General features: G+C 38.5%; 1 protein-coding gene and 1 non-coding gene across 11 annotated transcripts in view; both read left to right on the forward strand.

The window, feature by feature from the left end:
* LTBP1 (latent transforming growth factor beta binding protein 1) overlaps positions 1–22,458 on the forward strand; it is a 401,756-nt gene that overhangs the window by 371,703 nt on the left and 7,595 nt on the right. For all 10 annotated transcript variants that reach the window (XM_012788393.3, XM_012788394.3, XM_076000662.1 and 7 more), the window contains 3 exons: positions 1,735–1,863; positions 2,554–2,694; positions 3,663–3,833. In XM_012788393.3, coding sequence (XP_012643847.1) covers positions 1,735–1,863; positions 2,554–2,694; positions 3,663–3,833 — 441 coding nt within the window. The remainder of the gene's footprint in view (positions 1–1,734; positions 1,864–2,553; positions 2,695–3,662; positions 3,834–22,458) is intronic.
* LOC142870223 (U2 spliceosomal RNA) lies at positions 11,136–11,320 on the forward strand. Its single transcript, XR_012918670.1, has one exon. It is a non-coding gene; the product is annotated as a U2 spliceosomal RNA (small nuclear RNA).

Here is a 22,458-nt window from a genome sequence, read left to right on the forward strand (position 1 = left end):
TTGCTAGGACCTTTTACTAATGGCCACAGATTCATAATAGGGAATGGAAGAGAAGAAAACAAAAGTAGAAATGTTTTGTCTATTTAATGCTGCTATTATATAAGTCTAAAATAAATGTGTAGCCTTTTAATTTGGGCAGATATTCACATATATTAATATTTCCCAGTTAACTACTCACTTTTACCATTTTTGTGATGGAGATAGTACCTTTTATACACGAATGATTTATTTTTCCTTTATAGTTGAATTTTAAAAATTGCTAAGTAGCTGGAAAAAAGACTATAAATACATTTTATTGTCCATTTTTGGAAAATTAATGTTTGAATAATATAGTATAATTCAGTAGCTGGATAAGAAATTCCATTTGTGTTTTTTAAATATATCTATGACTTAGTCCAATTAAATAACAAGAAGACTTGGTTTATGATATGTGTTGAATGGTTTCCAAATTCATAAATATCACATACAATACCATATTTTTACAGCAATGTATTTGAATCTCACTTCATATTATGGAACAGAGCCCTGATTTCACCATAAAGTCATCCTCTCTTTTATATAAAAATAAATTCCTCCTCATCCTATTTTAGCAGTGCTGTAAATGGTTGGAAGAACATTGGATTCAGATCCAGCCAGCCATATGTTCTAGACTTAACTTTGCCATTTTCCATCTGTGTAACTTTGAGCAAGCCATCTATGGAGTCTTCGGTTTTTAAAATGAGAAGTAGATGACATTCCCTCTAAAATGCTAGATGCTAATCGTAACAATAAAAGCAACACTTTTGAGCATCTACTCGTGCCAGAGGGTATTCTGAGCCCTATATATGGATTATCTCATTTAATCCTTTCTGTCTGATTAGGTTGATGTTCCTGTTGTCCCCAGTTTATCACTGAGTAAACTTGAGGCGGCAAGAGCTCTTCATTCTGGGGGGGAATGGGTCTGCTAACCCCCTCAGCAACTTGTACTCTCATTAGCTTGTGTTTATCACCAAGAAAGAAGACTTGTCATCAAGTTCCACCAAACTCTTCTCAGGAGCTTTCTACATCTTGACTAATGAATGAGCCAGAATAGACATTACAAAAAGGCACATTCTTTAGGTGTATTCTTTAGAGACTACTGGTAGTATTGGTGCCAATATGGAATCCATAGACTATTTCATCAAATATGAGGTAGCATCTCAGAAACCACATTTGCAAATATCCTTTCTTTGATGATGTTTTGGTCATTGCTCCTTAAATATCACAGACAGACCACATCTGATTATGTTTCTATGCCTGTCAATTAGGGCTAACTTTAAGAATTTTATATTGCTATATGTGTAAGATTCTTTGGAATATAAATAATATTATAGGCCGAGCGCGGTGGTTCACGCCTATCATCCTAGCACTTTGGGAAGCTGAGGCGGGAGGACTGCTTGAGGCCAGAGTTTGAGATCAGCCTGAGCAAGGTGAGACCCCTGTCTCTACTAAAAATAGAAAAAATTAGCCACAGGTGGTGGCACATGCCTGTAGTCCCAGCTACTTAGGAGGCTGAGGCAGGAGGAGCACTTGAGCCTAGAAGTTTGAAGTTGCAGTGAGCTGTGATAGGGCCACTGCATTCCAGCGTGGGCGACAGAACAAGACCCTGTCTCAAAAAAAAAAAAAAAAATTATGATATTGGTTAGACTCTTCTTTCTAACTGAAAGACCAAAGCCAGCTCCTTTTTGTATTTCCCCATTTTTTTTTTCCCCACAGATGCCGATGAATGCTTACTTTTTGGACAAGAAATTTGCAAAAATGGTTTCTGTTTGAACACTCAGCCTGGTTATGAATGCTACTGTAAGCAAGGGACATACTATGATCCCGTCAAATTGCAGTGTTTTGGTAAGTTTTAAGAGGATATAGTATGGTATGCTGCGAACATATGCAGATGGAAAAAATAAGTAATGCTATATAGTAAAAGCAATTTCTTTGAATCTAAATGATGTGTTGAAAAGATGTGTAAATGTTTTATGGATCTTTTTCTTAAGCGAGATTTAAGAAAATAAAAAACCCTCATACTACTGTTTGAATGGATTTAAAACAAAGAGTTAATATTCAATGTGGAGTTATAATTCAGGTCACTGCTGTAACTGAAGTGTTCTTTTGGTCTGTGGAACCTCCTGTTTCATCACTCATACAATGCAAGTGAAAGTCATTTTAAATACTGATGCAGACTTTAATGCTTAAGCAGAAAACCATATATACTAGGCAGAAAAACATAGCAAAAGGAAATAATTTTGAAAGTATCATAAAGAGGCATTTTATCTTAAATTTCTAGGCATATCCTGTTCATAGATGTTTTCTTTCCTTATTTAATGACAGCAGGAACAGCAGCAGCAACGTTGTTTTTCCAGTCAGTACAACTTACATTTTTATAGTCAGAGCAGCTCTCTTTTAGATGACAATGTGTAGTTAATTAAAATGTGGCAGGGCCCGGAATCCGGGCCAGATTTAGCAATGTGTAAATTTGGGGAATGTATGAAATCCTAACTGATTGCTGGTTTTCTTTGGTAATTTCTTTTTTCTCTTAAGATATGGATGAATGTCAAGACCCCAATAGTTGTATTGACGGCCAGTGTGTTAATACAGAAGGCTCTTACAACTGCTTCTGTACCCATCCAATGGTCCTGGATGCTTCAGAGAAAAGATGTATACGACCAGCTGAATCGAATGGTATGTTTCCATGTGAGATGCAAACCTGTGTCCAAATGAAAATCATAACCTTTTCCTTTTGACTCAAATATGAGCTATTAGAAAATAGAAAAATGGATTGCTTGGATGTTTTGAAATAATTAAAATGATAGTAAGGAAATAATAAGATGCCTATCATCAGTATATAGGAGATTTAATATCCTGAACATGATCTTTCAATGGACAATGGAATACAGAGTGGCCAAGCCAGATGACAGAGTTGTTCCATGCCTGAAGGTTCATCATACCTTACCTTCAGAGGCAGCCAAGGAAGATGAAAGTTCAGGGAAAGACAGGTGTGAAGGACATGGATCAGGCACAGGGGAGCAGAGGGAGGAGTTTAAAAGGTGGTAGAGAGCCCTGAAGTCCATTGATAGAAATCCCTGTTCATCCCCAATGAGGCAACATGCCACTGATAACTGGCATAATCAATAAATTGTGACATTTAGGAGACTGCTTTGGATGAAGTCAATTGACAGGTAGAAAGGTTGCAATTGAGAACTCTAGGATGATGTTGCTAGTCCAGGGCTTTGGTAGATGAAATGCGTGAGAAAGCAGGAATCTAAAAACTGTTACATAGAAAGAAATGGTAGGATCTGACAGAGGAGTACATGTGAAAAAGTGGTGATTAGAAGAGAGAGAAGTCCATCAGGCTTATGAAGGGCAGGCAAGATAGTGGAGCATGTTACATGACAGTGGAAAGCTATAGAGGGAAGGATTGAGTTGGAATACGACAGGCAGGTGGAATTTCAGCTGATGGAATGATACCCAGTTGGAGATGACAAAGATTTGATCCATGGAAAGACCAGTCTGGATTCAGACTTTTACTTGGAAGTCTCTCTTAGAAATAGGGATGGAAACTTTGAGACTTTCTGGCTTCCACTGTCATGTTTATGAAATAGGAATAACCATGCAATTATCATGGAACCGAACCATGTCTTCCCTTTCAGAACAAATCGAAGAAACCGATGTCTACCAAGATCTGTGCTGGGAACATCTGAGTGATGAGTATGTGTGCAGCCGGCCTCTTGTGGGCAAGCAGACGACGTACACCGAGTGCTGCTGTTTGTACGGAGAGGCCTGGGGCATGCAGTGTGCCCTTTGCCCCATGAAAGATTCAGGTGAGCCTGGGTCCAGTTCCTCTGCAGGAGGCCTTTGGGAGCAGGTTCTTCTCCCATCCTTTTGGAGCCTGACATTTCTCTTATATATCTTCACCTTCACTCCTGATATCTTACTTTCATCATGCGTGTGTGTGTGTGTGTGTGTGTGTGTGTGTGTGTGTGTGTGTATGTGTGTGTGTACAGGAAGAGCAGGATGGCATAAACATCTGGCTCCTGGTTTTCCTAAAACCCAGACTCCATCATTAATTTTTGAAACCCTCATTCCATTTCCCCAAAGAATGATGAATGACCTGAAGAAACATAATATTACTATAACTTAGCCATCCGTGGCATAGGTCTTTAGAATTTATATTTCCTGACACTGTTTTTTCCTACAATTCTTCTCATTCCTAACAGTTTCTACTTAGAGCAAAAAATATTAAAGTAGAGACTGTAGAAAATCATTATAGGTCAAAGTCCAAATTTTCATGTCAACCCCTCTAGGTGAGAGATACAAGAAAGGGGTTGGAACAAAAAGGGAAGAGTTTTAAAAGTATATGAAAAAGTATTTGAACAAATATCCTTTCCTTTCACATTTGAGATCTAGGGTTAAATCTTTGGTCAAATGGAAAAAAAATGAGACAGCCTAAGCTCCCAGTTTTACCTTCTTGCCTGGTGTTGGAGGAGCCCCAGAAGGTGCCGACTCCGTGCTTCCTGGCTGCGCTGTTTGGGGGCTGTTGGGTTGTGCATTGATTGGTTATTTCTCTTCTTGCCACTGGAGCTACTGCTCATTGAAGGAAAGCACTTGAAAGTGTTTGGTATATCCTGTTGTAAGGCTGACTTGTTAATGCTGGAAAAATAGTGCATAGGTAGCAAGTGAAGGAGTTTTTAGTGACTGTTCCCAAAATGGTCAAGAGGGGAAGACCTGCTTGAAAAGAGAAAATGCATTAATTTTTAGCTAATTTAATTAGAATATATCTTTCAGGCTATTTAATAAATTAGCTTTCCGGCTTAGAAATAACTTAAAACCAGTGTAGCATAAAAAAGAAAATAATTTGAAATGCCCTAAGAAGAAAACGAATAGCAAAGGATAAAGGGCAAGTATGTAAAGCCCAAGATGGCAACGATAGCAGCCCAGGCTGCTGGGCCAGGGGGGCTGAGCATGGAATCCAGCACCGCCCACAGCAGCTGCATGGTGAGGGCAAAACAGCCTCACCCTGTGCAGCTCATTGCTAAAATGGAGGTGTCTATGTCTAACTTGTAGGATTGGCTGTCCTGTAGGGCTGGGAGGTTGTAGGTGGAGCAGGGTGGGATTGTTAGCATTACCATTGTCTTGGGAGGCAGATACCGCAGGGAGATGAAAATGAAATCTGTAAAAAGTAAGTGCAATGAGGTTTGAGTCATCTTCTCACAATGCTGTATCCCTCTCAAATCTTTTTTCACTTATGCAGTTTATACAGTTTAACCTCGTTTCAAAAATGAGATGTATTCCTTGTAAAGAATTAAACTAATCAAAGAGGTTATGTCCCCCTCCACCTGCCCTACCACAGTTGAACTCTGCTCCTTAAATATGCTCACTCTTGATAGTTGGGTTTTTATCACCCTTGACTTTTTGCTATACATTAATTATTGTCATATACTTACATTAGTGATTGCTATTTATATTTAACAGAATATTTAGAACTGAAATCCATAGCATCGATCTAAGCCACGCTGTCTTTTGTTTTGCACTTCAGCTTCTCGGACAGTAGAGTCCATCTGATCATTGGTGCCACACAACAGTGGCCACAAGCCATTTTTCACATTTTAAGGTCTGTTATATCAGGATGCATTTTATGACCCATGGTATCTTAGAATCGATGAAAGGTGGTAACCTGTAAATGGCTGCATGGAATCTATTTTATAGATGTCCTGATTTCTTTAACCACCTCTAATGCTGGGTACCCTTCCCTGCCCTGTCCTGCCCCAATCCTGCTTTTCCTGTTATAAATAATGCTGCAGTGAGCCTCCATGCTGCACCTGCAGGAGTGCCTCAGTAGGAAAATTTCTACAAATGAAAATATGGGTTGAGAAATATGTATACTTTAAATTCAGTATATTATTCCCCCAAAATATTGTAAAAATTTACACTCACATTGACTAGGTATTAAAAAATTAAAGTATTTTGCTATGAAAAGTGAATTTTATTTATTTATTTTTTTGAGACAGAGTCTCACTTTGTTGCCCGGACTAGAGTGCCATGGTGTGAGCCTCTCTCACAGCAACCTCAAACTTCAAGTAATCCTTCTGCCTCAGCCTCCGGAGAAGCTGGGACTACAGGCAGGCACCACCACGCCCGGCTAACTTTTTCTATATATTTTTAGTTGGCCAATTAATTTCTTTCTATTTTTAATAGAGATGGGGTCTCGCTCTTGCTCAGGCTTGTTTGAACTCCTGACCTCGAGCCATCCTCCCGCCTCAGCCTCCCAGAGTGCTAGGATTACAGGCGTGAGCCACCGTGCCCAGCCTGAAAAGTGAATTTTAGAATGATGTATTAATATTCTAAAAATTAATTTTATTTTAAATATGAAATCTATTCTAAAAATAGGGATTTTAGAATAATGTACCAGTTATTCTCAACTGAGGTTTTAGTAAACATATTTTTAAATTTGAATAAACATATATATGTGGAAATATATACTATATATTTATTAATATTTTTAGGAGATTATTGGGCATCGGGGAAAATGGTACCATGAGCCAAATTAAAAAAAAAAAAAAGATTAGCATTATTGCTATACTATTTCTAGTTTGTTTATATATAATAATTATGATAAATTCTCCAAAAAGAATCTCTAATGTACATGGTTAGCCAAATCCTCAAAATCAGTGATTTTCAATTGTTTATGTTTTTAAACAGTGGTAGTTTTTTGTCTACTGAATTATTATTTTAACCTACAGTCTATAGATTCATTAACAGCAAAGATGCAGGGAGGACTGGCTGGCGAGAACAACCACTTAGGCTCTTGAGTGTCTGTGAAGGACCGACCCCAGGGTTCCAGGGAACACATGCTGAAACCACTGGTACGTGTATCAGTTGGAGTGTAGGAGTTAGCCCAGAGGAATATTTCTTTTGTACCACCTAGATGGTATAGGCTAGATGGGCCTAGAACTAGACTTAGGGATTATCTATTCTGAATTCAGAGAGAAGTATGATACATGGTGAAGTTTTTCCAGAGGTTCAATGACTAGTTGGCATCCTCTTAATTAGCACCTGATCTTCCAGTCTTGCCTATACCAAGCCATCTCCTGTTGAGCACATTTTTTGCTGGAGGATAGTAACTAAGAGAAGCCGTGGCATAAGGGTTAGCACCGGGCTCCAGAACCAGGATGCCTGGCTTTGAATTCTGGTTTGGCAACTTCTTACCTGCATAACCTTGTTGTTCTGTCTCTCTGTACCTCATTTTCCTCACGTGAAAATATCACCTGCCTCGCAGGGCAGCTGTGAGAATTTAAATAAGTTAATATGTGAACCCTTAAAATAGTGTTTGACATACATAAGCTTTCAGAAAATATTAACTATTGCTGCTACTACTAGGTGTTGCAGAGCCAAATGCATTTTCAAATGTAATTAAAATCCAAAGGATTTTATAGAATACACAATTACCTAATAGCATCTGAACACGAATTAAGGATAGGCAAATGCAGAAATAATTGTTCTTAATATGAAACTTTCTGTTCTAGATCACTGCTTTATAACCATTAATGAGCATGTCAGTTTACCTGAGGAAGCTTATCAAAAAGCAGGTTCTGGTTCCTAGGTTGTAGAAGATGGGGGTGGGGGAAGGTTCTGCATTTCTAATAAGCCCCAAGGCAATGCTGCTGCTGCTGCCAGTCCTGACACCACACTAGCAAGGCTCTAGAGACATCTAACAGCATCCCACTTTATTTTATTAAAACCTACTTTAGTGCCGGTAGTTATTAATTTTTCATAAAGGAAGCAAAGAATGTGTGAATTTTAAAACTGGGATTGCTCATAATTGCTGCCATTGAACCTTTAAAATATACTGTTCCTGAATATCTTGATAGCTGAGAAGGACCACATTGTCTGTCTGTCCGTCTAAGCACTAGACTAATCCCAGCCCGTCAGACACCAAATCTCCCAGTTTTCCTAGGAGTGCAGCACTGCTTTGGGGAACAATTCGTTACTGATGGAAACAGTGTTGGAAGAATTTGGGGAATAAATCGCAGCACTTGTCATCAGCTTTGAGCATTAAAGTGCAGTGTAAAGTAAAGCTTTGGCTCCAGAGCAAGCTTTCACACTTCTGGTCCAATAGGTCATGGGCACTAATTCTTGCTAAAGGAGCAACTACATCCGAGAACACTGGTAGGTGGAGGGAGGCGGGAGTGGCTGCTTGAATGGCGTGCTCTCAAGTTAGATGGCATCTCGCAGATTGGTCCCACATGCAGGAGACATGAGTGGAGGGTGATGGATTGTGTCAGGGTAACTTTACATAAGGAGAGTTGCATAATCATATAATTCATACATTTTCTGGGGCTTAGGATCCCATTTCAGTCCTCAGCTAGACTGTCAGAGGCCAAACAGCAGGCTAAATTAAGAGAAAGTTCCAGACTGCTGGCGGCAGCACTGCAGATGTGACAGCAGCAGTTTGTGGAAGTGATCATGGACTGACAGCCTCCCCATCTATTCCCTGCCCTATTCCCGCTCCTGCTTCCTCTTTTTCTTCCCTTTTCACAGTGCCCCTCTGATCCTGCCCACTCTTAATAAATGTTCTGGTGGCTTAACTGCCTTGGGAAGATCCTCAGATTTGAGCTCTTTATCATGCTGTCTTGCCAGCCTCTGAGAGCCAAGCTGTTTGGAAAACCAAGTTAAGAAAAATGAACCACTGTATCCATACCGTAAATGAGAGAGGGTGGTCATCGTTTGAGCTTTCCTGGAAACTTTTAGTGCCATGCTAGAAGGAAATCATAGAGTTGTCAAAACTTTGACATCTTTGGATATGGAGTTGGTAGAATATGAATTTTCTGTGGCTTGGCTTTTCTGGGTCACAGCTGTGTAATAAAAAATAATGATAGCCAACATATATACGGCACAATGCCAGGCGCTGTTCAAGATGTTTTCCATCTATTAAGATATTTAATTTTCCAAGCCATCTCAGGTAATTACAGTAGTCTCCACTTTATCCAGGGTCTTCACTTTCCGAGGTTTCAGTTACCCGTGGTCAATCGAGGTCCAAAATATTAAGGGGAAAATTCCAAAATAAAACAATTTATAAGTTTTAAATTGCATGCCATTCTGAGTAGTGTGATGAAATCTGGCATTGTCCTGTCTGGGATGTGAATCATCCCTTGGTCCAGCGTATCTGTGCCGTGTATGCTACCCACCACCCATTAGTCACTTAGTACCTGGCTTGGTTATCAGATCAAAAAACATAGTATTTATATAAGGTTTAGTACTATCCGTGGTTTCCACTGGAGGTCTTGGAATATATCCTTAGTGGATAAGAGAAGACAACTCTGCCTCCTTTCTCTGGTAGAGGATCTGAGACACAGAAAGGCTAAATTACCTGCTAACGATCATTTACCTGTAAGTGGCAGATTCAAGTGCAGACGTTCTGGCTCTAGGATCTGTATTCTAACCACTTCAGAGTAACTCAAATGCATTTCTCCCCAAGAGAGCTCAAAACACATCTTAATAGATAACATCCTTCAGAATATAAAAGTAACAAAGTGAAGAATTAAAGCTTAAGTTTTTAAGAACTTTCTCACACATTGTATGTTAAGAGAAAAACTACAGTTTGAGGGCTAACAGTGAGCACAGAAGACTCAGAAGCAGTGTGTCATCAACTTTGGGTCCCTAGACACATTGGCAGGCATAATAGATAATATATATTCAATGAATTAATGAATTAAAGTAAGTCAGTAATTCTCGGTAAATAAAACTACGGGTGATGCCTAGCACTTAATTTAAAATTAATTTTTAAGCTTTTATTTATTGCTACTCTGAAAGTAGAAACTTGAAATTATGGAGTACATGACCTATAGGGAGCCATTATTTCATGGAAATAAAAATCTATTGATCTGCAAATGAAAAAAATATATACATATTTGAATACTGGACTTTAAAATGCCTAGTGATCCCAGTGTCTTGTTATATTTGTTGAAACAATTAGACTTCTGATAAGTAAATTGTTAAAATAATTAGACTTATTGCAAATAAATTGAACAGACAATAAATGGGACTAGTGTGTTGAGAGAGTGCCATCTATTGGTGGTATTATGTACTGCAACACAGGTGTTTTGACCTTAGAAATACTCTTGATGAAAGAGTTCACGTGTAGAAAGATGAGAGTGGTTTACAAAAAAGTCCCAAAGGAAACTGAAGGGCCACAAAAGAAATTGGAAAATGTCACAAGGTTTAATAAAACACTAATATTGATCAAAATATAGAGGCATGAGTCCTCTCAGTGTTACTAGGAGAGCAGTTTGAAGGTACAGATATACTGATACATTTGAATACAAATTCTAGTCCTGGGGATTATCCTACAGATATCCTTGTGTTTGAGTGCTAGGAGAAAAATATAATTATAGCATGATAAGAAAAATTGGGGCTGGGCGTGGTGACTCACGCCTGTAATCCTAGCACTCTGGGAGGCTGAGGCTGGTGGATCGCTCAAGGTCTGGAGTTCAAGACCAGCCTGAGCAAGAGTGAGACCCTACTAAAGAGTAGTGACCTCTACTAAAAATAGAAATTAATTGGCCAACTAAAAATATATAGAAAAAATTAGCTGGGCATGGTGGTGCAAGCATGTAGTCCCAGCTACTCGGAAGGCTGAGGCAGAAGGATTGCTTGAGCCCAGGAGTTGCTTGAGCCCAGGAGTTTGAGGTTGCTGTGAGCTAGGCTGATGCCATGGCACTCTAGCCCAGGCAACAGAGCAAGATTCTGTCTCAAAAAAAATAAAATAAAAAAATAAAAATTGGGAATCCTTCTGTTCATAAGGAATTGGTCGAAAAATCACGGTGCATTCATAGGTGGAAAATACTATATAGCCATTTAGAAAATGAGACATATCTAGATCCTAATCAAGACTAATGTCTAATCTATATTTGTAAACAAGGCATAGAACAACATATTTACTATGCATAAAAAATTGAAGGGAAGAACATATCTAGCCAGGTTGAGGACTGTCTGTTCATATATTTATTTCCTTTTCCCTGTTTTAATTCTTTAATAGTACAGCTGGCCCTCTCTATCTGCAGGTTCTGTATCTGCTGATCCAACCAACTGCAGATCAAAAATATTTGGGAAAAAAAAAGAGACACACCACTTCTCAGACTTTTGACTAAGATCAAGTGTAGCATCTGTCCTTATCAGTTTAATATCTGATATGTCCTCTATCCAAAGATAATACAGTAAATGGAGTTTTGGAGCAGGGAGAGGGAGAGGAACTTGTTCTGCCCACTCCATACATCGACCTGGTATTGCAGTACCTCCAGGCACTCCTCCAACAAAAAAAGAAAAATAACAATAAAATATTAACAGTACAATAAAAAGTAATACAAATAAGAAATCAATGCAGTATAGCAACTATGTACATAGCATTTACATTGTTTTTGATATTATAAGTAGCCTAGAGTTGATGTAAAGTATACAGGAGGATATGCATAGGTTATATGCAAATATGACACCATTTTATATAAAGGCCTTGAGCATTCACGGATTTTGGTATGCACAGGGGCTCCTGGAATCAATCCCCCTGGGATACCAAAGGATGACTGTACATGCTTATCCTGTTCAAAATAAATATTGCTCTCTAATTGCCAAGTGGAAGCTACAACTGCTAAAATGATGTAGGGAAAGAAAAGATTCTGGGCTCTAGATAAGAAGTCAACAGATATGGCCCACTCCCAGCTCTGCTCTTGATTAATGATACTACCTGGAACTAATAGCTGTCTACACCTTGGTTTCCTCATCATGGAAGTTAAGAGAAAGGTCAAACTAGAATTTAAACTCTCTAAGGGTAGGAATTCTGTGTAGTCTGTTCATGACTGTATCCCCATGTAAATGTAGAATGAATGACTAATGAAAGAACAAATGGATTTTGTTTAATGTCTGTTGAATTAAAGAACAAAAGTACAAAGGTATGCTCTGAATAGGCACTTAGGAAGGATCTCTTAAATAAAGCAATGTTAGTATTATCTAAATTCCCTTGTGTTAGGTAGACTATAGGACTAGGGGAATGGAAGGTATTTATAAGAGTTATTCATGCTCCTCTTAATAATGCTAAGAAGAATGATTATTACTGCATATAAACTATGTACATTTTGTGGCTTACAAGAAGAAATAAGTAAATTATCTGAAATGAAGTCTACATTATTTGTAATTTACCTGTTTTCAGTTTTAGCTGAATTATGTATATATAACACCTATGTACTAGGCCAAAAATTTTAGAACAGATGTGCAGTTTGTATATAATGAAATGTAAAATGAAATTCAGAATTAGAATATTTTATTTCTAAATATTAAGGCATTTAAATGTACAAATGATATATTATTTGATAAATTCACCATTTGCTATGACACAAAATTTTTGAAAACTTCCTAATAGCTAATGTACCCCAACTTTTTCATATAATTTTGCAAAAGTAAAAGAATTTGGAATCTGTATGAAAACAATTGAGCTAGTGATTTCTTCCATATCCATGCATGGCTCTTGCATGTTCCCAGAGATCTCAGCGTAAGAATTTTCATAATACCCTTGGAGATGTGAAGGGAGACAGGGATTTGACTCCTGGACTAAACTTGAGAAAATATTGTAACTGGGCAATAGTTGCAAAAGGCCTTTCAGCAGTCACGGTTTAAAGGCTTTTCCAAGAAATATGTTTCCAAAGAATATTAATAATAACTTTGGAACATCCTACATATGAGACATAATGAGTGGTCACTGCCTTTGCTTTGGGCAATCCAGGGATCTTGTTCTGTTTTGGCCTTGATTCTATGTCATTGTACTGAACAAGTTACTTCAATCTTCTTTATCCAGAGTTGAGTTTAATTTTTTGATCATAGATCCTGAGCATTGTTATTAAAGAGTAGCTGTTACTCAGTTGTAATGGAAAATTAAAATCAAACTAGAAAGGTATAGAAGGCCTCCAAAATTGAGTGGCCTGAATTCCTGGCATCCATGGAACTAGATTGAATTGGATATTAAATGGAATGGCCCATAAGCCATTCATATTGTTCTTCATTGAAAGGATTCTTTATTTAGAAGGCTTCCTGTCATCCCTCCCTAAGAAAGGGTAAAAATGTTTTTCCTGCTATAAAAGGATTGTTGCAAAATAAAATTCAGTAATGAGTTATGGCCCAACTCTTTGATGTAGCGTGATCCTTATGTTAGTGTCCTCATTTGTAGAATGGTGGTGTCAGCAGTCTGCCGCAGAGAGTTGTTTGAGGGTTTGATGTGATATGGCATGAAAGATTCTTGGCATATAGTAAATGTTCCATAGGTATTAGCATTATTATGAATCAAATCCTGTTTTAGGAAACAAGTTGAGCTAATGCTTATCCTGCACTGACAGTGCTAGAAGTCTCTTTGAAAGGAGGCAAGAATCAAAAAAGACAGTAAGGGGTGGGAGTATGTTCGAGACTAGTGCAGACCCAAATACACCTGTGGACTTGCAAGAAGCTTCACCTGTGTGTCCTGCCAGGCTTCTAAACTACCAGTGGAAGTTATGACGTCCGAGGAAGGCTTTATGCCTAGAAAAAGGCCATTCAGTGTTGGATTTTAGTGAACATTCAGTGTATTCAATTTATAAATGTTAACACATAGATTTTCCTAAGAATTTAAGTTCAACTTAGCATTTTGTCATTCTATTTATAAGTCTGATAACTTTCTATAAAATACAGTTTTATTTTTTGATTGTTTATATGTCTCAAAGAACAGATTAAACTTGAGTTATTTCTCTGTATAAATTCTGTTAAGTAAATGTTTTAAGCACTTTGGTCTCCATTTATAAATTTTATGCATTTAATTCCTCTTAAGCACTTTGTATAGCTGAAAGAGAAACCTATAATCCTAATAAGCATTAAAAAAATAATTGGCTCTTATAAATCTAATAAATCTAATTTAAAATGCAAAAAGTTGAATTCCTAATTTAAATACTGTTTACCAACCTAATAAAATTCTCTTAATCCTCATTCAACTTAAAATCTTATATCTAAAATCAATTATATTTCAAGTTAAAGTCCAGTCTGTCAGATTCTCTATTATATAATTCTCTTAAACACTATAGACATACACAATAACAAGGAGAAAAAATCTCACTCTAAAACTTTTAACAGAAAAATGTTAATATTCTAAATTTAATTAATGTAATTATTTCTTTAGCAGAATTACCATCTTAGGCGAGCCAAGGTTACTGGGTAGAGAAATTCAGGACTCTGATTGTGAATTAGAGAATTAAAACCAGGGCACAGCACCTGCATATGCACAGTAATGAGTCTACACAGCAATATGTGGGGTACAGAGAATGTTTCGTTGTTTCTGACGTAAACAGGGGACCCCAAGTGTTTCTCACGTATACTATTTCTATGATCAGTACCTTCCATTGCAGTGACTCTTAAGGGAATAATAGGATAGAAAAAATAAATCAAGTCTTTTATCAGAATACCCTGTTCTAAAGGGAGGTGCTCACTTCATAGAGATTCCCTCCCAGACTCGTGGCTCTAACTGACGGCTCCCAGCTGCACAGGGCTTGAAGTCTGGTTGGGACCTCTATTACTAAACTGAGAAAGAGATACGCATTTGCAAAAGGGGCCAAGTAAGATACGGATTTACAAAAGGCGCTAAGTAAACAGGAGTGAATGGTAGAGAAGCCAGGTACAAAAGCGGGGAAGAGGATAGATAGTACATAAGAGGAAAAATACTAGAAATAGAGCTAAAATGTAGGTTTTTAAAAATTTACCATGTTTGGGCAGGTGCACTGAAGGAAAAGAGAGCAATGGGCAAGGAAGTCACATTCCAGTTAGGATCATATTGTAGTCATTGATTAAAAACATATTAGAAAAAAAGTAAACATTGTTTGCCTCAAAGTAAAGATAGCTAAGAAAAATAAAAACAACAACAAAAATCCTGATGGAGGGAGAAACTTAAATCATTTCCTGCTAAACCGCTGAAGACAGAAGTCTGGAGGAGTGTCCTGGTACAAGCTGTAGTTCCCAAACCCCAATTCCCTGGATTCCTGGTGAGTCAGCAAGTGTTTGGAATGCCAGCTAGGAAGGACCAGGGCTTTTGCTGGACTTCACTGTAGCATAAACTCTCTATTTTGCAAACCGGTCGAAGCTGTTGTCTCATTGTCCTCAACAACAATTATGGAACAGTTCAATGTTAGAGGAGTTTGATTAACAGATTACCTGTTGGTGACACAACCACTTCTGAGAGTTTACTTTTTATACAGCTTGAACTTTGGAGTATCAGTTTTATTCATATTTATTTTCCTAAAAGCTGTACTGCATGGAAGTGCTAGGAAAGTATTTGGCCACTGTCTGTTCTATAAAATATTTTGAATAGAATAATAAATTTTATTATGATTATAGTCTCCCTGGTGTCCTTTTAGAATAATTTAGAGCCAAAGTAGAGAAATGAAGGCATGCATGTAAACAAAAACAACACTTTATTTAACAAGCAATCTAATTTATCTCAAAAGTGAAAGTCTGGGCGGTTTAAACTTTCTCCTTTGAAATCAGAGATTATGAATAGGCATTCAGTTTTCTACAATCGCCCTTTCAGTATTATCTTGTACTGAATGATTTGTTCTGGTAAATGTTTTACTTTCATATATTTTAAATAAAATTTGCTCTTACATTTTTTCTCTTTGATAATGGGACCATTGAAGTGTACACTAAGAAGGATGAACTGTGAAGAGTGTGACTATGAATTGCTGCACATAATTGTTTAAAACTCTGCTCTGAGTTTGAGGTTTTGAATTAAAGTAATGTTGTATTTACTTTGACCTCTTCTTAATTAACCTTATAAGACAGCTATAGCTAGAACCAAGCTGCTGGCTGCCCATGTGTTTGAAATGCTGACCTCATGGCTAGAGCAAGCAAGCCTGGCAGAGGCGGGGCGAGGGGAAGTTTACTCTCCCTTCATGCAGAAGACAGATTGTGCCCTTTATGATTGTGAGAAAAGAATCTAGGAAGTGCTTAGAGCACAACCAGGTCCTTGTGTTTATACAAACCCACAGGGAGCAGAAACTAGGAAGGTAATTGTTTCTCTCAGCAGCAGTAGCTTAAGGTATTGGCTAATACCTTAAGAATGAGGCATATTACAGAAGATTAGCTTATTGGGCAGGTTTCTGACCTATGGAAGCCTTTTTTATGCTTCCTTCTGAGCTTCAAATCTCAGTGGCAAGCAGAGTTGTTCTGAACAGTTGTGCTGGTTGTACACTGCTCGACTGTAGAAAATGCCATTAATGTGGTTATCTATGAGCCTCTACCAAGAACAGAAAAAAAAATCACTGCCAAAAGTAAGAGTTACTAAATCTGTATCTGATTGTGAAACAGATCCAGAGGTGAAGGTAAGAGGAGAGAGTCATCTCAAAGTAAGTAGCAACATAAAGATTTCATTAAACATAATCAGAGATCTCAAAAAAGTTCCAGTTTTTTGCTTTGCAGTAATGTCTTATTTCCTATTGAATGGAATATATATTTTCATGAATAATCATATTGGCTATATTTAGTGTTATTTTAATATTACATTAATTACCTAGGACTTGTTCTTGAAATAATGATAATGGATACAGAGATATCACCTTGTTATTCAAAACCTTGAGATCTATACCTCTGAATATTAATCAAGGGGGTTTCAGACATATTAAGACAGCTTTCTCTGCTATATAACTTTAGAAAAATAAACAAGGTTAGAATGTACTTTTAAAACACAATTTTATTTATCCTTATAATTTAATAATCTATTATTTTTAGTAAAAGAAGACCTTGGGAATTTATCCTGACTTAACCTTTGGAATATCATTAAAATTCTCTAAACTCGTTTTCCCAGCAAAAAAATACATGAGGTTAGATTGTCCACGCTTACAGTTTGTTAAATTACATATCAATTAGTCATTCTGAAAATATCCAGGTGCACACCACCTGAAGGTAACATCATCATCTAGTGGTAATTACTTCATTTTACAGCCACAACTTTCAGTGACAGATTATCTTCCCCAAATTTTTGCAGCCTAATAGTAAGAATGTCTTCTGTTCAGAATCATAGAATAAATATATAAGCTAGAAAGGACCTTACACACCATCTGGTCTTATTCCCTCATTTTACCAGTTAAAAATAGAAATGTTAGGTAAATCCCAGACTTAATATATAAAAAGCACATTTTTCCCTGTACTTTTTGTTTCTCTTGACTTTGTAAAATTGAGGTGAAATTCACATAACATAAACTTAAGCATTCTAAGGTGAACAATTCAGTTGCATTTAGTACATTCACAATGTGATGCAACCTCTCCTTAAGCCTTTGGTTAGCTTCTGTTTTTAAATAATTCTTACTTAGTTAATAAATAAGTTTTTTTAAATGTACTTCATATATACACTATTTGTTTTTCCTAATTGTTGACTTCTCAGACTGTCACTTCAGAATGGTGTTCAAAGAGCAGGAAAGGGAAATAAAATTGTTTATCTGTCCTTGCAGTTGAGAAAGTGTGAAGTAGATCAGTATAGAAAATTAACATATTGAACTTTCCTTTTGCCTCTTCATTTATCGTATTGTTCAGTCTTGTCTCTTATGAAATTTTAGAGGCCTCATTCCTAATTTTCTCTGAGATTGCCTGGATGTGAGTTATATTTCCAATGTCCTGGATACTTAGGAAGGGGGAAGACTTTTCATGCAGTTCTTAATAAGAAACTCATAAGTTATTAATCATTTTAAGGTTTTCGTGTGTGGCATAATTTAATACTGTTTTGAGAATATAAATTTTTAAATCCAGGTTTTAGAATGCAAAGGGAGCCCCCATTTTTTTGGCATTTGTATGCAACAAATCTCTCCCTTCAGTTAGTCTGGCTAAATAAACAGCAATCTGATGGGAAAGGCTGGGAGTGTCTGCACTACAAAGGGTAACATTAGGTGAAGGCTGGGGGTGGGGAGAACTTGACTTGTCTATGGCCCACAAGTTTCCTTAGAGCATTAACATTTACAGGAGTCCCACAGAATATAATCCCTGCCAAGACTTTAGACTTCATTACTTCCTTGTCCTCGGCAAGTACAATTTAATTGAACATTAAGCAATTTGATCTCTTTCACCTAATAAATCGAGCAAATTCAATAAACATAAATCCTGCTAATGATAGAGCTGACCGTGGTAGAGCTGAGCTCATCAGCATTTGCAGTTATTACTCTCCCTGGAATTTTAGTCACAAATGCTTATTGCCAAACTAAGTACTTACCTGATGCTGCAGGTCTAGGCAGTGTATTTAATAATATTTTTCCCTCGGGGTTTCTTAAGGGCAGCTGTCGAGTAGAAAGAACATGGTTTGGCAGATAGACCACTTTAGGTTGAAATCCTTCACCTGACCGTGGGCAAGGCAAGCTTTGCTATAAAACCATAGTTTTCTTATCAGAAACAAAAGGAGCTAATTACAATTATTTCATAGGGTTCTGCGACTTAAATGAAATGGTGTATGCAAAAGTATTAATTAATATGTAGTATCTAGCACATGGGAGCTTAATAGTGCATGTTAGCCAGCTTTCCTTTTTTGAACTGTTCTCTAGCAGGGATCTAGAGTAGTCAGGGTTGCATGGTACTTTACTTCCCCTAATGCTTTCGTATCTATTATATTAATACATGCCTGTGACTCTCTCCGAGTTACCTTCCCTCCTCTTCTTCACCTGGTGGACCTCCTTGCTACAGACACTCACTCCAAGGGGGACCCTTCCCTGGCTCTTGCAGGCTGACTGTAGCCATTACTTCTGTGGCCCCGACGAGCTACTGCACATGCCCCATCGCACTAGCGTTACACCCTTCCTCTCTCCCCCAACCCACCCTGTCCATAACGTTCTCAGCCTCTGATGGTAGGAATGGAAGAATCAGCCAGTCAAGCGCTGAATGGAACGATGAATGAATCCCTTTTAATACATCTAAAGCAAAGAGCACCATAATCCCATTTGATAGATGAAAAGGCTAAAGCTCAAGAAAACACATCCACACTGGAGAACTAGGAAGTAGAAAAACAGGGACTAGAACCCAAGTCTTTGGACTACAGGTCATTTCTCTGTTTAACGTATCTAGTTTTCTGTCACAGCTCTGCACATCATGATTTCAGAGCGGCAGGGTTGCTGCCTGTTCACCAGAGACTGTGGCTAAGAGTTTATCCTCTGATAAAGAACAGAATGGACAGTGTTGTGGGAATGCCACAACACTGCCACAACCTAAGCCCCTCTTTCACCTTCCTTTACTGATGCTCGATGGAATGTCTGGAAATGGTCCACATTTGGGTAATTTCAGTTTTTGGAAGTATCTGTGATAATGCTGGCTCAGCAAACACTAGAGTAAAAACAGTCACCCCATTCTCCCTATCTCCTTCCTCTGTTGCCTGGTTGTGTATCCATGTTTAAATCTGTAAGAAAAACACCTGATCTGGAAATGTGAGTAAAATATGACCCATTTTTCTTAATATATAAGAATTGGCCCTCTCTTATATTTGAAAAATACATGGTTCAAACTTTAGAGCACTGGATTTTTAGCCCTGTTGTGCGGAGAATGCAATGCAACCTCTTCATCATCTCTAACAGCTGCTGAACTTCATCTGCCTCGGTCAGAACTAAAACTTCACCTCCTGGTTTCCTCTCATGCCAGAGTGGCATTGTGACATGTGACTATCCAGGCCAGCCCTGCAGATGTGTGTGTCCTCAAGAATGGAGATTTCATGCCAGGATATAATAGTAATGTGCTTCCCATGGCTGTTGACAGCCGCGGCCCCACACCCACTGGCTTGAGGGGGTAAAACTTCCCCCCCCCAGTTTAAAATGAAAATTAATCCTTGGTTTTCTTGGTGCTTCAAAATTTATGAACAGTCCCACAATGTTATCTTATTTTTTTTAACATGTCAGTAACACAGAGGCAGACAAACAAGAATTAGTAGCCCTGAGTGACAGTCATGGAAACTGAGGCTTGTCCAGAATTGCTAAGCAGGGGAGAAGTTGTGCAGTCAGAACTTGAGCTCCAGCTTCTGCCTCCAGAACCTATGCTCTTCCCATTACCCCACGCACACATCACCCTGACCCTGGCCACAAATCAGAGCAGGTGTGCATGACGGGAGAGGCTGTGTGGACAGACCCATCCATTCATGCTCCCAGAAAAATAACTCAAAATACATGTCCTGGCAAAGATGGGACTGTAGCACATCTTCACATACAAAAGAGAGCAATGTAATGCAGAAATGATGTTTTGATAACTGACCAAAACCATCTTGGAGCTTGGAATGTTAATGCATTAGACAAAGTGAAGCAGCAAAGGGACAGTAAGTTCTAGAATCTTAAGAGGAAAAAAATGCATGGCGGAGGAAGAAGGGAGGGGGAGGAAGATGTGGCAAGTCCCAAAGGTACCTCCCATTTACTCTATACATCCCTCATTCATCAGTTCATCAGCCTGGGTCAAGAGAGGCCCACTTGGTGGTCACCAAACACAACTTTTGGTTTCCTTCTTGTTGCATTTGCGTAAGCTCTTTTTAAAATTAATCCAAAATATCTTTTCTTGTAACATAATTCCTACTCATCTACTGAGTTTCACCTGAGCCCAACCATTGCACGGAAACAGGAGCCCATCCCTCCTCTTCACTCTCACCTTCGGTGCCTGCCTTTGGCATTGCTGGGTGGTGAGAGCTTGGAGCACTGAGCCCGTCTCATTTCTCTGGAGCAGGAGGCACGTCTTGAGGGGAGAGCACCGAATTGAACAGTCAGCACCAGGTCCTGACTGTGTCATTCAACATCCTGGGACCTCAAGTCTCAGCAAGACTTCCCCGACAGCCCACAGATGTCCAAGAGGAGGATGCTTAGCCACCTCTGGATTTTGTTTTACAAAATAAGTACATGAATTTAATTCGTTTTAAATATCCACTCTAGATCACAACTGTGGCTTAGATATAAAATATAGAACAGCTCTCTCTTTGAGAAGTCAACAATTGTATATAAAAAGTTACAAGACAAGATGACCTCAGCTCTTGAAACTTATAAACACTTCAGTGATCTCCCTCTTGCAGGGAAATCCTCAACTCTGCTTTTTCAGACTTTTAAGCAGAACTGACAGCCATTTGTACACTCTCTGTTTGAAGATGTATTTTTTTTTTTTGAGTCAAAAATCTTTTTCCAAGTTTAGCTATTTCCTTAATGAAATTAATATTTCTTCCAGAATGGTTTCATGTAAAAAAAATGTGCTGGGGACGTCTGAATGTTGTTCCTGGAATGCTTCCACGTAAGGAGAATTTTAGGAAGGGGCCACCAGGATCCTACCCATCCAGCGGTTAAGGTCTTTTCTGGCCTTGCACTTGCTTTGTGCAAATCTCAGGGAGAACGTATGTGCACATGCGTCCGCACACACCTCTGACTCCTCAGCCTACTTAAAATAATACTCAAGTAATTTAAGTAGAGGGAGATGAAAGAAAGGCTTCAGAATTCACACTATTGCTTTAGTGTTTTTCTTTAGTTTTGTGTGTTTTAAGAGGAGATAAAATAGGGGGAAACTCCAGGTATATGTGGCTGTTGCATTTTGAGACTGTCCCCAGCATGTCCACCCCATCCCAGGGCCCGTGGGTCCACCTTCCTCTCCCAGCGCTAGGGGAGCTCTTGACGTCTGGGGAGCCCCATAATTTTCACCAACTGCTAGACGTCTCCTTAGTCTATTTTCTGCAATACGTACGTTTAGAACCTGAAGCTATTCGTTCTGCAGCTTTCCTCTCTAGGCCTTCCAGATTTAACTCTGTTCTTAAATGTGAACAACAGCCCGGGACCGTGAAATGCATTGAAAGCTCAGTAACCCCTGGACAGGTGGACAACTGAGCCCCCTCCTCCTGTGAGGGGGATGGCCGGGGAGGTGAGGACTCAGGCAGCCTTGCGACTGGCCCAGCTTGGAATGGGAATGGGGCCTCAGGAAGGGGTAACTGCAGATGAGTCTAGCTGGGGTGGGGAGAGGTCAGGACACGAATTGCAAAGGAGCTGAGATAGTTGCAGGAGAGACAGAGTGTTCAAAGTGTGCACGCTGAAGCTTCTTTTTTGACTCCAAATGTGGTGCTGCCACATAACAGCTGTCATCTAACCTCTCTGCACTTATTTTCTCATCTGCAAAATACAGATAATAGAACCTCTTCATAAGGTGCTGTGAGTGTTTTAGTGAATTAATGTATATTAATTGCTTAGAACAATAGCTGTCAGAGAGCCCGAATTATGTGGCCGGTAGCTGTTATTACCACCACTACTATGCTTATTATTATTATATCTGATATAATAATGATATCGTTGATACTACGATCATCATTGCCAAATGCTATCTGTAAGGACTATAGAGTTATACACTAGAGTTATAACAGTGGCTATAATAACAGCATCCTCACTTGGTGTTGTCTCCTTTTTGGACACCAGACATACA

The sequence above is a fragment of the Microcebus murinus genome, chromosome 3 (genome assembly GCF_040939455.1).
Source record: "Microcebus murinus isolate Inina chromosome 3, M.murinus_Inina_mat1.0, whole genome shotgun sequence".
Taxonomy (NCBI): Eukaryota; Metazoa; Chordata; class Mammalia; order Primates; family Cheirogaleidae; genus Microcebus; species Microcebus murinus.